Consider the following 17,457-nt stretch of genomic DNA (forward strand, 5'->3'; position numbering starts at 1 on the left):
CCAAGTCCAGATCATACTGTATAACTACACCAAATGCACAATGTTTCAGTTACACTGTCTAAAGCCGGGGCATTACTTGATTACTGTGACACAGGAGATGTAGTTCTACATAAAAAGGCCTTGCCATCCAGTTTATAGTAATTTGTATTACAATGTATACTCAGAAATTAATGTTCATCATCTGTGTTTTGTCTTTCCTGTCAGTGTGTCACTCCTGGCTAATCTACCAGACGACAAGCTAAGCAAAATAGTGGACTGCCTCGAGGTGGTAAGTTATTCTGTCAAACTATCTTTTTTTTTCCTTACTTGGGGGGGTGGGGGGGACAATTTGACTTTTCATTGTATTGCCTCAGTATTGCACAACCCTCTGGAAGCTCATGGGAGCTCCAGCGTTGCAGATAGCTGCTGTCAAAATATCATTACCATTTGGCCATATACCATTACTGCATGTCAGCATATTCTTTCTACCTCCAGTCGGCAAGACCTCACAAATTACCTTGTTGATGAACAGAGCCGATATTATTCCTGTCATCGCCGGGCGCTGTATATTGTTACCATAATTATTTGACCAAGGCCCCAGAAAGTGTTTATTCAAATGGGGAACGAGTGATTTCTTAAAGATGTGCGAGTGACAGGCTTTTGGTGTGAGAACATACGAGTGTGTTAAAGTGTGTGTATGTTGAAACACGCTTGAGAATGCTTTACTACATCTCTCCTCCGTAAGCATTGTGTTTCAACGGAGAATAAGAGAAAACGGAGCGGTGCTTGTCGGCTTCGGGTGAAAAAAACAGCCCTCCTCAGCATCTCGTCACAATGGAAACTTCAAGGACGTTCCTCACACAATCGTTGGTCGTCCTGCTAGTTTCCAAATGAGAGAACATTCTTATTCAGTCATTTCTAATGGAGCTGATTCTGTTGCGTCTCAGGGGGGGCGGATGTAACCTAATAGCGGTGCAGATGTTCGTAGAGAATCCGCCAGATAATATTGAAGCTTCTTGTCAAACAGTGGGGAAATGGAATTTGGTTTGTTCTGGTGTGTGTGTGTGTGTGTGTTTCTTTCCTGTATAATATGTCTGTGTGTGTGTCTGTGTGTGTGTGTGTGTGTGTGTGTGTGTGTGTGAGAGAGAGAGAGAGAGAGAGAGAGAGAAAGAGAGAGTATGAGGGGATTCAAGTACCTTTTTTTTTTTTACGGTTCTCTGTCAGGTTTTCAGTCAGATAGGAATTTGAAGTGGAAAGTTTCAATGGCAAAGAAGGAGGAAGGAGGAAAATATAGATGGTTATAACTTCAGATTGTCATCACACAATCTAACAAGCAACAACCCAAGAGCTGCTGCCTACAATGAATAGTCTGTACTTGGAAGCTTAGCTAAGCTAACAACTATATAGTAGGGAGATTAGCTTGCTGCTTTGTGACTCCTCTTCTTTCATCTTTAACCATCTGCCTTTACTAGTTCAGAAAATTTAGATCCAGTAACCTGCTTCAGCTAAAAAAAAGATTTTTGTCTCATGAGTTAGAATAACTCAAAGTTAAAGGGGAACTGTTTATAGGTGTTGGGGAGCACTACTGCATATGTGAAAAAAAAAAAGTTTTATAAAGCTTTTTTTGGCAGCAGAGGACGCTGCGCAAAAGCTTTGTGCAACGAACCGTTAGACTTTTTGTGGCAGTAAAATATCACACTACTTCTACCTTTGCTACTTATCAAGGACAGTCATTATTTGCATGACTGCAGGTCGTTTTAAGAGTGTGTACAAATCATGAATGCTTTATTTTTCTGGTCTTAAATGTGCACAAAACGCAGACACTTAACTGGATCGTGGACCATGTAGATTACATGTTGTTGTATAAACATGTATAAAATAATAATAGTCCAAAATGTAAAAATTCAACTGAAAAAAATCACTTCTCTACAGGTTGGGGATGTCACTTGTCATATTTTAGCTCTTTTTAAATCATTCATACACGCTCATGTCATGACTCTCGATATTTCATCAGCTCCTCGAAGGCAGCATGATGCTTTCAAGGAGCCAGCCCACCTGGGGCTGCTGAAGACTGCTGGGGTTGTCTGTCACCTTATTTTTTTTTTTTTTTTTTTTAGTGTTTCTGCCACTAGTAGTAGAGAGACACATGTAGTTTGAGTATGTGCTGCGACTGGTCGATTGACAGTCGCCGAAAATAGGACAACTGCAGCCAAACTCAACACACACAGCGGTGCATAAGTGGCACTTTTCCAACACTGACATGAGCAGAGCAATCAGAGTAAACTGATGGTAGAGATAAGTCAGAAGGGGATGTATGTGATTGTTGGGGTCAGGGTACTTGAAGTATTTTATGGAGAGAGATGTGCTTTTTAAGCTTTTTTAATGAAAATGTCCCGTTTACTTCCCCTGAAAAGGTAAATGTTTGGCTCAGGTTCAGGATTCAACCTCATCGGCCGGGTATAACAAACCCGAGACACCATTCAAATGCTGTCGCTCCCCTGTATCATCCAGACAGTCTTTATAAACACAACCTTGGCATGTTGTCTCCGCTGTCACGGACGGGTGTTAAACTAGGCTCTCCTGAAGCGTAAACCGGGCGTAAACAAGCTCGGACGCTCAAGGAAAATGCCACTTGTGTCAAGAGTTTTGACAGTAAACACAGCAGGGATGTTTACGCGTGGTTGCTCTGATTTGTTTGTTCGCTTTCGCCAAGATCCTCTATAGTCAAATGGATTACAGCCGTGGACAGTTGTCTCAGCTGCGGGAATTAGGCATCTGTCCCAGAGAACATTTCATCCTGGTTAACTTCATTCTTTGCACTTTCCCCCGTCTTCGCCTAAAAGCTTTAAAATGGAAGGAGATCTGGCAAGCTCTGGCCACTTGGCTTTAGTGCTGTGGTTGGGATGGTGTGTTAGGTTTGGTATGGAGAGAGAGAGAGAGAGTGACTGACAGCATGAAGTAGAGGCATCTGTCTCTGAATGGCACTTCACCGGATAGAGAGAACATACTGTGCCTCAGTGTTTAATTCAGGAATATTTCAAAGTGTTGTTCAGGTTAATGTCAGCTGTCAGGCTGAACTAAACATTGAAAGAGACTTTCTTAACGGAGAAAGACTCTCTCGTTTCATTTCCGTAACTGGATTGTGTTGTGGTGTGCAAATGAGCAGCACCTCTACTTTCCCATAGAATATACTGGCTTCTTCTGATTGGCTGATAGGTGTCTGTTATAATCGCAGGAAACCTCAGCAGGTTTAACCACTGCTCTAAATCATTGCTCAGAGAATATTAAAGCTTCCCTCAACATGCCGAATGCATTTTTCACTTTCATTCTTCTTCACTGCCTTTGTAAGCACATGATGCTACGTTTGTTGGCTCATTACTACCACCAACCTTTGTTCAGTGGAATAACATAAAATCAACAGCAGGATGTGAATTGTGTTGTGTGCATTTGCATCCTTTTGCACATGCACAATACAAACAAAACAGGCAACCACTCCTAACAACATAGGTCCATGGTGCTACTAGTGGTAAAAACAAACACAATAGGGTACCTTTAAAGGACCAGTGTGTAGGATTTAGTGGCATCTAGAGGTGAGGTTGCAGATTGAAACCAACTGAATACCAGTTTATTAATTATTGATTAATAATAAACAAACAAACAAACAAAAAAAACGTGATAAAGGAAGTAATTATAGCAGCTCTGGTAGTTATAAAATGAATCCAAATGATGAAAAGTCCACATGACAAACTTTAAAAACATCATAAGTAGCACAAACTATTGACCTGTATTTCATGTTTGATTAAGCCCATTGACCCCTCATAATGCCCCCCACCCCCCCCGGGTCAGCAGTTTGAGAAGCTGTGAATGACAGAGCATCACTGATGTCTGAACTTCAGCTCTCATCCCGCAGGGGACCGGCTACCAGGAATCAGACCGGCAGGGTCGATGGTTAAATCAATGTAATGCTTCAATTCTGACTGTTGCCCCCTTCCCCCCCTTTCCCACCCTACTCCCTCTCCTCCTCCTCCTCCCTCTCCCCCTCTGCACATTAGGAATACTATGACAAAGGAGAGTACGTCATCCGGGAGGGAGAGGAGGGCAGCACCTTCTACATCATCGCACAGGGAAAGGTAACGTGTTTAACAAGTTCTAACAGGTAACATGAACAAGCTGCACAAACACACACACAAGCACATAATGTAACTCATGAGAGAAGTACTCAGATCCTTTAATTAAGTAAAAGTACCAATACAACAATGTAAAAGTCCTGCATGAAAAATCCTACCACAGTAAAAGTACATAAGTATTATGAGCTTGATGTAGTTAAAGTATTGCAGTAAAATTAGTGGTTTGGTCCCTCTGACTGATATATTATTATATATGACATCATTAGATTATTAATAGTGAAGCATCAGTGTTAGAGCAGCATGTAACTGTTGTAGCTGCTGGAGGTGGAGCTAGTTTCAACTACTTTATATACAGTTAGCTAGTTTAGTCCAGTGGTTCCCAACCTAGGGGTTGGGCCCCTCCAAAGGATCACTAAATAAATCTTAGGAGTGGTGAGATGATTAATGGGAGAGGAAAGAAGAAAAAACAAAGTTCTGATACACAAGTCTGTTTTCAATTTTTGGACTTTTTCTCTAATCTTTGATTTTTGGTAAAATATTGGATCATTTATTGAAATGAAAGCATGTGAGAAGTTTAGAGGGAAAAATCACTATTTGGTGGAGCTGTTAACAACTCATAGACATCTGAAATGTGACCCCGACTACACACTGCTTTTTGTAAGACGTCAAAAGCCAAAAAGGTTGGAAACCACTGGTTTCATCTTTAACAATGTGTTGTATTTTAAAAGCTTGTTATATTATCCATTGTGTCAAATCTTCATCTGAAAAGTCACTAAAGCTGTCAAATAAATGTAGTGGAGTAGAAAGTACAATATTTCCCTCTGAAATGCAGAAAGTAGCATCAAATGGAAATACTCAAGTAAAGTACAAGTACCTCAAAATTGTACTTAAGTACAGTACCTGAGTATCTTAGTTACTTTCCTCCACTGACTAATTCCAACTTCAATCCTAAACATAAAACCAGATTAAACAATGAAGAAGTGAGGATGAACCAAAAATGTCCTCACTCCTAAATTTTAGACTTAAATTTTTCATTTCTAAAACTTAATTTATCTCTTAACAAGAGATTGCAGTGTAGGCACAAAGTTTGACTAATATCCAATACTAAAATTGATAATTTAATTAATTTAAATAATATTTGGTGCTGATCACTGTTTTTTTTTACATTCAAAAATTAGTAAAAGTGTTAATAAAAACATTTAGACCATCATGGGACATTATAGTTAGCAGCTCTTGGTGGGAAGTGACCTCCATCAAGATATATAATTTCACTGCCTTAGAGAGGACTAATTTTTTAAAAAATGAATAAAAACAGCAGAGTAAAGTTTACATTACAGTCAACAACATTTCAACATTTCAACACTTAAAGGAAAATTCATTATTCTCATTGGTTATGATAACATGTTACACACAGGCTGCACTGCAGAGATTTCTTAGACGTTTTCAGGTTTTGTAACAATGACACTCATGAGGGTCAGATAACCTTAATCCCGTCCTTACAACAACAAAATAAATCCTCCGGTGCTTCGCTTAGACAATATTCTATAACGTCTCCATCGCACTAACGAGGATGCTGCTTCGGTCTTTTGGCTTTTCTCATCCGTCAGCGTGAGTGTTGAATGGCTGCAGGAATAACACTGGTCTCCCACAGTCTTGTAGGGAACACCACATGTTGCCTCTCCGCAAAACTTTAAAGAAAACCGGATACGACAGTGAACATAGCAGGTAGGTCGTCCTGCAAGTCAAGTAGGATGGAAAGTAGGAATTTCCTGGTGGTAACCCTGAACTGTTTCCACATATAAAAGTACTTTATATAATTTAGAGGTTTTTGTTTTCTTATATTTGAATCCCTAATGGATCTAGTTGTATACTTGACTGATGAACTACATTTCTGCCGTTCATTAGAAGGGTTCATAACCAATATGAGTGATACTTTCCTCCAAAATAAAAACAATATTTTCCCAGAATAAAAGCCCATTTTGGCCAATTCATCAGCAAAACAACATGTTGGTCAAACTGTATGTGAGTCTGGGAGGTGTGGGTCTATGACTCACCCGCCCGTCTGTCTGATAAGTCAGCAACCTGACACCGGGGAGCGAGGGGAGATGGAGAGGGGGGCCAAAGCTGTCCACAGGGGACTTTCAAAATGCCATTATGAGCCGACGTGCTCCTCGGTGCTAAGCTAACCAAACCAGAGAGAGAGAGACACATGTTGTTTGGGAGGAGTGGGGCTAATACAGGAAATGGCTTCACTACCCCCCCTCTTGCACCCCCCTGAGCAGGGAGAGAATAAACTCTGAGAGCGCCTGCCACCAGGAAAAACAAGGGAAGTGAAGGTCACAAGAGGTCGAACGGGACACTTAGCTAAAACACACGCTGGTCGTTACGGCTGTGATGTCACTGCGGCATGCATGATGGTTCCATGAGTGGGATGTTTGACCTCGACCGGGGTGGGCCACTGGTTTTTAAAGCCTCACAAATTATGGAGAAAGTTCCGCCTACGACGTCCAGGCTGCCGCTGTGTTTTTGTTGAAAACTGTTTGAGTAGCAGTTTGAGGAACAACAAAGCGGCACAAAAACGGAGGCGTGTGAATAAAACTGTCTCGCAATTAATGTGTCTATTTTGACAGCATGTCAAGAAAACATAAAGTGCATCAACGCCACTGAATCACTCATCCTGTTTCAATTACTATAATTGAATATGTCAATTATTTCAATTTCTTTCGAATTTGAACTTTTTTACAATGCATGTAAAAATATTTGGAGAAAATTGGAAGCACCTGTGAAAGCTGCGGCGGCGAAACCCGACACTCGACTGTGAACGGACGAAAAGTGCTTTTAAATGTTCAGCTAACTAACTGTGTTGTGCAGGTGAAGGTGACGCAGACCACCGAGGCCCACAAACAGCCCCAGATCATCAACACGCTGCAGAAGGGAGACTACTTTGGAGAGAAGGCGCTCGTAAGGTAAGGGCAAAGACCGAGTCGGACCACGGATTCTGGTTTCCACAGGGGCTGCTTAGACTTTATTCTAAGCTCCTGTTGTTACAAAAGGTACCTTCAAGTCAAATCTGAGAGGGCTACAACCAACTGAGTAACTTTCTGAAACCTACAAGCCGACAATCACAGCCACTTTTAATGCAGAAGCTCTCTTTTTTCATTCTTTACAAAACTATTCCCATCATTTTTCTTGTGTGTAAATTTGAGTGCAACATCATGAACGCCTCAGAGGAGAGGCTGTCCGAAAGTGAGCGCCGATATCTCCCATTTGTGCGCTTTTGAGTGCGGCCGTTTGCAACAGGTGTCCACAAAATTTGATTTCAGATGTGGTCGGACAACACTGTGTATGAACTAGTTTGTTTCAAGCTTACCCCAGCTTTAAGTCAAGTAAAACACCAGAATTAATGCTAAAGCCACAAGCATAACAAGATGGGGCTTCTGGTAAATATGACACTTTTCAAAATAAATGCATTTTAGACTTTTAAACTGTAATAATATAACTGCAGACTCATGTTATCTGTGACTCTCTGACCCTGTTAATCATGACTTTTTGAATGTTTGTGAATGCACTAACACAGTGGGACGAGTGGTTTGATGAGTATGATGTACTGCACGCCTCTCTGTCTCTTTCAGTGATGATGTCAGGTCCGCTAATATCATCGCTGATGAGAACGGGGTGGAGTGCCTCATCATTGACAGAGAGTGAGTATTTTTGAATTTGAAAGTATAGTTAGAGATTTATAGAGATTAATCCTAAACTCCCACAAAAAATATTGGGTTGGGTTTAGATGCTGCTGGAAGATGTTTTTAACCATGAAAAGTGCTCATGACAGACAAGTTTGTCCTGTATCTAGGAGAACATTAGATTTGCAGTTATTAGTACAACCAGAGCATTTTAGGAGGTGGACTTCACTGTTTCCTAAACTGATCCGCCCATCCTATGTTGTAATCGAATGAAGTTGTGACAGGAAATCTGATTTAAAAGAACGATGAAAATGTTTTTTTTTATCCTTTTTTAATTCCGTGAATCATCATACAAAACATTGTTGAATAAATGATCAGTATGAAACAAATACTGAGTGAGATTTCTTCCAGAATCACTTCTGAAAAATGTGCGAATGCCAGCTGAAAATGACATCTGCTGTGTGACCTCTTAATACCCTGCAGTCTGATGTGATTAACAAGAACTACACAACATGATGTGATCCTCCGTAGCAAACATACAAAGGTGTATTTTGGTGTCTATCTGCTGCTGTCAGAGTGTGAAAAATTTCCTTTTACCTGATTTTCTCCTGTTAAAAGTCATTCTTCATCTCAGTGTGACAAGTCAGTTAAATCAACGTTGAGGGTTTTGAAGACTATCAGCCAACATTCCAGCGGTTCCACTGCTGACGTGCAGTTGTTGTTTTTCTAGGACATTTGATCAGACAGTGGGCACCTTCAATGAGCTGCAGAGGTACCTCCAAGGCTACGTGGCAACACTCGATCGTGACGACAAGAAGAGACATGCCAGGTGCAGTGCTGCGTACTCGGGCCAAAAATATGAAGACGGCTGTGTTAAACTTCTGTTTGTCAGGAAAATGACTTAATGGGTCACATAACAAAATGATCTGTGGGAGCAGAGAGATACTGGGTGGTAGGGGTAGAATAAAGTAGACAAAAAAATAACAATAATCCTTATTAGGCATATTTTTGAGCATTTCTTGAATAATATATGTCTTGTGAAGCAGCTTTACTGGACACTTTTACGACCGGAGGGATAAAGGGACACGTGATGGTTTTATTGGTTGTAGTTTCAGTTAAAGCTTCTACTTTTTCTAGTAAAAAGTGAGAGTGAAAACTGAGGCATGACATTGCTTTGTTCTATTTGGAACTCAATCTTTCCATCATTGGTTGGATCCTCCCTCTGTCTGTATCTCCGTCCAGGAGGTCGGTGTCACGCCACCAGAGTCAGCCGCTGTCTCCAGACATCATTCAGCTGAAGGACATGGTGTCGGCGTTTTCTTCGTCCAGGCCCTTCGACCACCTGGAGATCATCTCAACTCTCGGGGTCGGTGGTTTTGGACGAGTAGAACTGGTAAGACCGAGTGACACTGCAGTTCACATCAGTCTACACCAGGGCTGCATCTACTCTAAATCCATTATATTCGGCTGTGAATGGTATGACTGGAATGTAGTCACATAAAATTCAATTTAACACCAGCAAATATTTTGAATAAATGTGTATAATCTGGCCAGAATATACAATATTAATCTGAAATAATAACATTTCTGAAATTTAGAACCAGATACTCTTTCTTCAAAGTTCTTCAAAGTCACCAATAGAAATGAATGCATGGATGACGTTGCTAAATGATACTTTGTGCCACTTTGTCATGGTCCTGGTTTGTTCTCAACCCTCTTTGGTTTTGACTATGACTCAAACTATACCATACAAATGATCTTAATCCATTTTTAGCACAGCATAAGAGAATTCAAATATGCACAAACTTATTTTGCAGTCACAGGAGATTCAGTGGGGAAAATGTAGGCTACGTCATTATGACCAACCACATATTTTCTGGTTATTCCCTTCATAAGTAGAAAAGCAGCAACTGGTTATTATATGAAACTTAGCACTCTTGTTAGTAACACATAAAATGGATTATAGCCATGTAATCTCATTAGCAAGTTAGCTTAGATGACCTCCTTGTTTAAGAAACCTCCCACAAAAAACACATTAGCATTAGTCTCACAATACCAGACAATTGGAGATCTCCGCCTACTGAAGTCTGGGGATTCCTAAATGCACTGTAGTTGTATAAATGGCAGCGAGAGCAGCTGTTAATAAACTTACGCCCCTTACATTTTGTAAAAGGAGAGGCCTCACTGGAAATGATGCTCTCGACCCATTCTCCTCCTTAACGAACTGCATGTCACTGTCCCGGTATGAAGGGCTGCCCTAAAGACTTTGGATTGGTTCTGGGTTTTTTTTAAACTAAATTGTTTCCACCCAGTGTTTACAATGAAACCTGGGAGATTGTCCTCAGTCTCTATGAGCGAAGCGTTTAGAGACTGATCTGTGAGTCTACATTAGCGTAGCCTAATGCTATCTAAGTAAGCTAGTTAGTTGCTCTGCAGGCTAACTAACTACTTTGCTTTTCTAGTTAGCAAATAAATGAATGCAAAAAAGTCTTATTTGCATTTATATTTCTTAAAATATTATATATATTATACCAATTATGTTTTTGTCATTCTAGTAAGCTAACTTAGTTTTAAAAAGGTCAGTTAGCTCTGTCTATTTACTTTACTTTATTGGTTTATTTGTCAGGGACGATGCAAAAAAAAGGTTAAAATAACATGAAACAGATGTATTGCATATAGGATTTCTAGCCAAGGCTAATTTGCGACCCCTGTCTCTGGTTAGGCTTTTCTACTTAAAATAATCATAACATATCACTACCAGAAAAACATTAATTAAATAAAGCTCATAATAAATAGTGACATTCTCAATAACAACAGTATTTACATCACATAACAATCATTTTACATGTGTTGCATATGTGTGCAGATGTGTATGTTCCCTAATTCATAGCAATGATGTATTTATGTACATAATATTTATCGGTGTATGTGTCCGTGTACATACATGCATAATCTGTATCAGTGCATGTATGTTTATCTGTATGTATCTGTTCGTCTATCTATGTGTACATGTCACAGGTTTATTAGTGTTTATGTTAGTGTTTAAGTTAGCTAAAGTTCAATTTCACAAGTTGTAGCGTTAAATACTAGCATCAGTATTTAATCTTAGCATTAAAATGGTCACTATGAATTGCAATTTTTTTATTTTTCTGAAAGCTCTGATATTTTGGACTTTGCAGTAAATAAAATGAAAAATGAAACAAGACAATGATGGAATATCTCATGTCAAATTAATGAATATGAATCTCAAAATTAGGACACTGTCTTTCCTACAACCATGCTTACATGCTAACTATTTGTTCACTACGAAAATTGCAATTGTTGTTATAACAACCTTGAGTTGCCCATTGAGGTGAAGGCAATTAATTGGCATTTATTTTGATAATTGATTAATTATGTATATAGCAAAAATATAATTCTTTGGTTCCAGCCTCTCAAACGTGAGAATTTTTTTGGTTTTATATAATTGTAAACTGAATATCTTTGGGTTTTGAACTGATGGTTAACCAAAATAAGACATGTGAAGACATCACACATATACCCATATATATTAATGAATAATGACAATAATCTAAATTTGCAGGCCTAGTAAGTCAAACAACTTACATTTCTTTCTGAGCAACTCTGACAAAACTCTCCAGTCCTGTGACATCACATCCTGTCGTTATTACCTGCAGGTAAGGGTGAAAGGCAAGGACATCACCTTTGCACTAAAGGTCATCAAGAAGAAGCACATTGTTGACAACAGGCAGGAAGAACACATCCACTCGGAGAGGAAGATCCTCGCTGAGGCTCGCTCATCTTTCGTTGTCAAGTCAGTCCTCCTGCTCAGCCTTTGAAGCCATTCCCATTTTTTTTATCCTCCATGATGAAGCTCTGCTCCATTACTCTGAGAAAACAGTGTGGCGCTTATTAGTTTTTGATGAGATCACAGTCGAGGCTGCAAACAGATTACATCTTCTCAGTGGGGGAGAATGGCAGGGGATATTGAGATGTCTGCTATGAAAATGTAGTTATTTATTATGAAATATTGCCGCTGCAGCTTTTCTTTGCCTTTTGTGAGATTACGATGATCCAATTTCGCCGTGCGCAGCAGAACAAGCTGAGATATTAAAGCCATTCTTCACCTTCTGAAACGCTCCTCCTGCTGACCTCCTCTTTATGCGCTCTTATGTATTTATTTCACCTTTTTTCACATGTTTAAACTATTATCTTTTCATGTTTCTGATCTGTTTTCAAGGTGATCTAATATTTAAGACTATGAAGTGACAGTGTGGCAGAGCAGTCAACATCCGCTCTGTAGTCTCAAGTGTCTTTGAGCATGATAAACTGTACATGTGCCTGGTTTTTATTCACTGTTTACTCTGTAAATATCACCGCCATCAGGTTCAATTAACACATTAGTTACACAATATAAGCTGTAATTTTCACAGTAATGTCTTTTAAATCAACTGCAGTAAAGTGTCATTACAAACAAAAATTATGATCTGTTTGCATCATTAGCACCCTCCCTGCTGCTTTGTTTTATATCTAGTCCATCAGTTTACTGTTTAATAGTAGGAAAGTTTGCTGGGAAATCAAGCCTGAGTAATGTTGTATTTTCCCAAATGAAAGCTAATGTGGATTATTTAGGCAACTAAGTCTACTAAGTGATCATTAAAGTAATAAGAAAATAATTGGAGACAAAAACCCTGCACAATAAATAAAATAAAAAAGTCTTATGTTAGATGAGACCGTACCAATTTTGGTTTTAATTGGAAAAAAAATAAAATAACAGTACAAATATATATTAATAACAGGACAAAGTGCAGTATTGCTATTGTTCTATTTACATGAAGGTTAACAAAAGAATAAAAAACAATCAAATATTACACTTATTGTAAGTCTTTTTGAACAAAAGCTTCAGACAAACTAATGTACGATATTGTAATGTACAAGATATGCAGACTGTGCATCGACTTAATTGTTTCATTAATCATCAGCTTGAATGTTAATGCAGACTGTTAATTCTTAATTCCTTTTCTATGATATTGATGCTTTCAGGGCCAGGGCTTTTACTTATAAAGTTGAACTTGTCTGTGCTTCTCTTTCTTCAGACTGTATCGCACGTTCAAGGATGACAAATACGTGTACATGCTGCTGGAGGCCTGTTTGGGTGGAGAAATTTGGAGTCTGCTCAGAGACAGGTAGGACTGATGCAACTGATGCCGTTTCATTTTTGAAAACTAGACATTTAACTCACTGTCACGGCTGCCTGTTAGTTGGTTCAGGTGCGTTTGTGCCATCCAACCAATTCTCTGGCTTCTCTTCCTCCTGAGCTGCGTTAACACCTGACCCTGCTTTCCACCAAAAAGTTTAAATTGGGCTTTCTTTACTTTAGGGGAAGTTTTGATGAGCACACTGCCAAATTCTGCGTGGGTTGTGTCACAGAAGCTTTTGATTACCTACATCGCAAAGGTGTCCTCTACAGAGACCTGAAGCCTGAGAATCTCATGCTGGATTCTGATGGATACATCAAACTAGTGAGTGTACTGCCAGAGATTAAACAAATTCATCTTTTGAAAACATGAAACGTCTGTGGAGGGAGGATGGAGGATGTTTTTCTAAAATGTATCTTTTACCTGTAAAACGCTCTTCCCTTTCCCAAAAAGGCCTTCAAAATGATGTGTCATGAATGGATATTTCATAAAAGTTGTGGACATTTCTCAACTAATTTGCCCTGCCAGGTTGACTTTGGCTTTGCCAAGAAGATCAAATGCGGCCAGAAGACCTGGACTTTCTGCGGGACACCAGAGTACGTAGCCCCAGAGATCATCCTCAACAAAGGCCACAACTTCAGTGTGGACTTCTGGTCGTTGGGCATCCTGGTGTTTGAGCTGCTTACTGGCAGGTTTGTACATCATTTGTTTCATAGATGTATAGCAGTTAACCTCGTCATCACTTTAGTGTTCTTGCCGAGTGATTTTCATGGAATATTGTTTGCTGACTTAAACAGAGTATTGCTGAAAAAGGTTTGCTTCGACAGGCAAAATGAAATTGCTGCCCTTTTTTCCATCTCCATCCCACAGTCCTCCGTTCTCAGGAAGTGACCAGATGATGACGTACACTTTCATCTTGAAAGGAATCGAGAAAATGGACTTCCCCAAGAAGATCACCAAGAGACCTGATGACCTCATACGCAAGCTATGCAGGTACAAAAATCACACAAGCAAAGCAACCGGCGTTTAGCAAATTCTAGTAGATAATAAAATCAACCACTTTAGAGACATTACTACCCACCAGATTTCTCAGATTGATCCTTGAAGAAAAAGTTAAGCCTTGTGAAACAGATCTGACGGGTCTGAGCAATGATAATGTGCTACAAAGTGTTTCAAATCAGAGTTTCATTGGATGTCAGATATGCAACAAAAAACGAAGGGCGGCTAGAGCTAAGCACTTGGAATTTACCTGAACAACAAAAATGGCAAACAGAAAAAATGACGTCCATTATTTGTATCATGCAGGCAAGATTACAGATCATCATCCCAAAACAAAATGTACTAGCTTTTTGTTTGTGTCTAGCAGTAATTTCCTATTACGTTGGTGAACTTTGCAGGCGAAATCCCTCAGAGCGACTGGGCAACCTCAAAAATGGAATAATTGACATCAAGAAGCACAGGTAAGAAGGAGCTGACTCATTTTGTTGCTGATCTCAATGAGGAGATTAGCCGTGCAAATTAGCACTGATTGAACATTATGAATGTGGGCCAGTAGTTTATGACCTCAGCAATTAGATAATTACTGAACACACTGTACGAGAGCAGTGGGATGTGAAACATATTCAATAAGCTTATTACATTATTAGATTTACCACAGTCTTTCTTCAAGTAATGTTATTTTCTTCACTTTGATTTTCGAAAGTAAGAGTCAAGTTTTCATATATATATAAAAGGAAACCTAGTAACATGAGGTCAGGGGGTTAAAAATTATGTTATTTCATGTTATTTTTAAATGTTTTGCTGGCCTCGGGTCATTGAAGTGATAAGGGCTCCTTCCTTTCATACTGGGTATCCTTTTAGCCAAGCATACTTCCAAGGAATAAGGGTTAAAGTTCAAGGAAAACACTGACAAAGGTTCCTTGTTACAGAATCAGTCACATTGTAACATCCAAGGGGCTACTTGGACTGGGAAAGTACCAGTATCAAGCTTTGAATTTGTCTTTTTGAAAAATAGAAAGAGATAGGGAATTACTTAAGGGTTTTTATGTGCTCTCTATAATGTGTATGAAGGTGGTTTAATGGCTTTAACTGGGAGGGACTGAAGGCGAGGACTTTACCATCTCCACTGAAAAGAGAAGTAAGTAAAGATATTTATCTACACCACTAAAATCTAATGATAGCAAAGCACATTTTAAATTCAGTTGCTCCAAAAATGTTCTTCTACTTCTATTGGATTCTGAGAAAGTAATTCAGGAGGCATCTTAAAAAATTTCTTTCCCCCTTTCTCGTCTTCTCTTCAACAACAGCTTTCAGGACCGACAGATCACAGCTACTTTGACAGTTATCCTCCAGATGAGGACAATCCTCCTGATGAGCTTTCTGGTTGGGACATGGACTTCTGAGACCTTCTTCTCCATCTTTTTTCCCATTTTCCCTCCATTATACACCATGACAACAAAAACTTACTGGGCAGGTGACCTCACATCACCTCTGGCAGGTGTGTTGGAGGTCCTCAGGTCCTGGGTAACAATAGCTGCAATGAAAAGCTAGTTACTTTATGATCGTCTGATTGGCGGTCTCAACACAAATTAACAGATATGAACACAATCCTCTTTTGAGTTTGGCTTTGAAGAGAGGTCAGCTTATTATATAACCATCACTATCTTTTCGTTTACAAACAAACACACATTAGCTAATGTATCCAGTAGAATGTTGTGCTAATAGTGGTAATTGTGTTATGTTAGCATTAAAACTAAAATCCTTAATGTTTCAAAAAGCGCATCAGCTGAGGTCGGACCTACAGAGACTGTCTACAGTCTGCTGCTGAGAAACTTTGCACCCAAGTGGTGCAGGGGATAGACACTAAATTAAATGCAGGTGACAGTGTTTGTGGGTGGGAAGCCAGTGAGGGATCAAGTCCTTGTTGCTGCATTACTGATCATTTCTGGTTGGTTGGGCCACCCCATGCGAAGTGAGTTGGGCATAGCAAAACAAAACATCTGTGTGTGTTACTCTGCTTTCAAACTGGTTCCAAAATAATAACAACCAGTAATTCAGTAAGAAACTTTTTTTCCAATTCCCAAAAACATGACCAGTTATTCATGCATCAGTGCACAAACTGTATGTAGAGTTTACAAAATGGTTCCCAAGATATTGTATAAAATGGTAAAAAGAGCACAGATTTACTGATCAATTAATGACCTGATACCGTACCAACAACAGCAGAGTGAATCAATTTCAAAAATTTGATGTCTAGTTATCTTTCTGTAGTTGACGACTACCAGCTCTGCTTTGCTAAATTAGCCTGCAGGCAAATTACTCAGAAAACGACAAACAACCATGTGTTCAGGATAACTAAGCTGACCTTTTTAGGCTACATCTCATATTATTTTGGGGCAGAAGGACTTAAAACAGGTCACAGTCTACAGTCTTAGTATTATGTTTTTACATTACTTATCTACATTCTATCTAATTATCGTCTTCAGATACCTCCAAAATATTCTTCCCCGAGTGTTCTTGATGGCTCCAGATGTGTTTGGTGGAGAAAGTGAAATTTTCTTCACATCTTAGGCAATCTGTGATTGTATATGCAGTTTGTTTACAGCTGTAGAGGAATGGAGGTGTGTGGAGACAAGATGATACCGCAAACAGCCAAGCAACTTGAGAACAAGCACACACTTGGGCGAAGGAATTCTACTTAACCGTTCAGATAGTAAAAGTATCTAACCACCATGTTCTAAACAAGTTTTAGGATGAAACATTTGTGCTAAGAAGCATCAAGAGTTCCTTGTTCCAACAGTGTTATCCTCACAGTCTCCCCACTGCCCAAACTAGGCAAACAAAAACACAAACACCTTCTCCACTTAAGTTATAGAGTGTGAGCATCCCCACGGCAGGGTGCCCGAACTGCAGAAATATTTACCTTTTTGAAGCTGAGTCAACTCTGCGGTTTTGAGCTTCTTAAGAAGAAAGGAAGTTCTGCTTGGTCTGAGGCGTTGATGATATGAGGAGAAACAGCCGAGAGGCCAAACTGAGCAGAAAACCTTCAGGGTTTACTATGAAGGAATTTTTAAACACCCGAGGTTCACAGTAGATCGACTGTGCACCAAGTGTGTATGTATATAGTGTACATTGTAAAGCACAAGCATTAAAAATACACAATTTGTATGATCTAAGCCACTTATTCCTTAATGTAAACTTAAAGGACCAGTGTGTAGGATCTTGTGGCACCTAGTGGTGAGGTTACAGATTGTAACTAACTGAAGACCCCTCTATCTCGCCTTCCAAGCATTTAGGACAACCTATTGTGGCCAATGTTTGGTTTGTCCGTTCTGGGCTACTGTAGAAACATGGCGGTCAAACATGGCATGCTCCATGGAAGAAGACCAGCCTCCTATGTAGATATAAAGAGCTCATTCTAAGGTAACGAAAACACAATGATTCTTATTTTCACGTGATTATACACTAATT

General features: G+C 39.5%; 1 protein-coding gene across 2 annotated transcripts in view; it reads left to right on the plus strand.

The window, feature by feature from the left end:
- prkg2 (protein kinase cGMP-dependent 2) overlaps positions 1–17,455 on the plus strand; it is a 34,336-nt gene extending 16,881 nt beyond the window's left edge. The window contains exons 6-20 of one of the 2 annotated variants that reach the window (XR_006398624.1): positions 205–268; positions 4,032–4,109; positions 6,978–7,072; positions 7,739–7,807; positions 8,520–8,618; positions 9,032–9,182; positions 11,467–11,603; positions 12,886–12,975; positions 13,170–13,311; positions 13,516–13,679; positions 13,858–13,980; positions 14,385–14,447; positions 15,058–15,124; positions 15,294–15,484; positions 17,276–17,455. Coding sequence is in view for 1 of the 2 variants with exons in the window: in XM_044332211.1 (XP_044188146.1) it covers positions 205–268; positions 4,032–4,109; positions 6,978–7,072; positions 7,739–7,807; positions 8,520–8,618; positions 9,032–9,182; positions 11,467–11,603; positions 12,886–12,975; positions 13,170–13,311; positions 13,516–13,679; positions 13,858–13,980; positions 14,385–14,447; positions 15,058–15,124; positions 15,294–15,389 (1,438 nt within the window). In the remaining variant the exon portion in view is untranslated. Of the gene's footprint in view, positions 1–204; positions 269–4,031; positions 4,110–6,977; positions 7,073–7,738; positions 7,808–8,519; positions 8,619–9,031; positions 9,183–11,466; positions 11,604–12,885; positions 12,976–13,169; positions 13,312–13,515; positions 13,680–13,857; positions 13,981–14,384; positions 14,448–15,057; positions 15,125–15,293 lie in introns of both variants that reach the window. The other variant, XM_044332211.1, reaches the window with a different exon arrangement.
- Positions 17,456–17,457: the final 2 nt, after the last annotated feature.

Source organism: Thunnus albacares, chromosome 2, assembly GCF_914725855.1.
Source record: "Thunnus albacares chromosome 2, fThuAlb1.1, whole genome shotgun sequence".
NCBI classification, from domain to species: Eukaryota; Metazoa; Chordata; class Actinopteri; order Scombriformes; family Scombridae; genus Thunnus; species Thunnus albacares.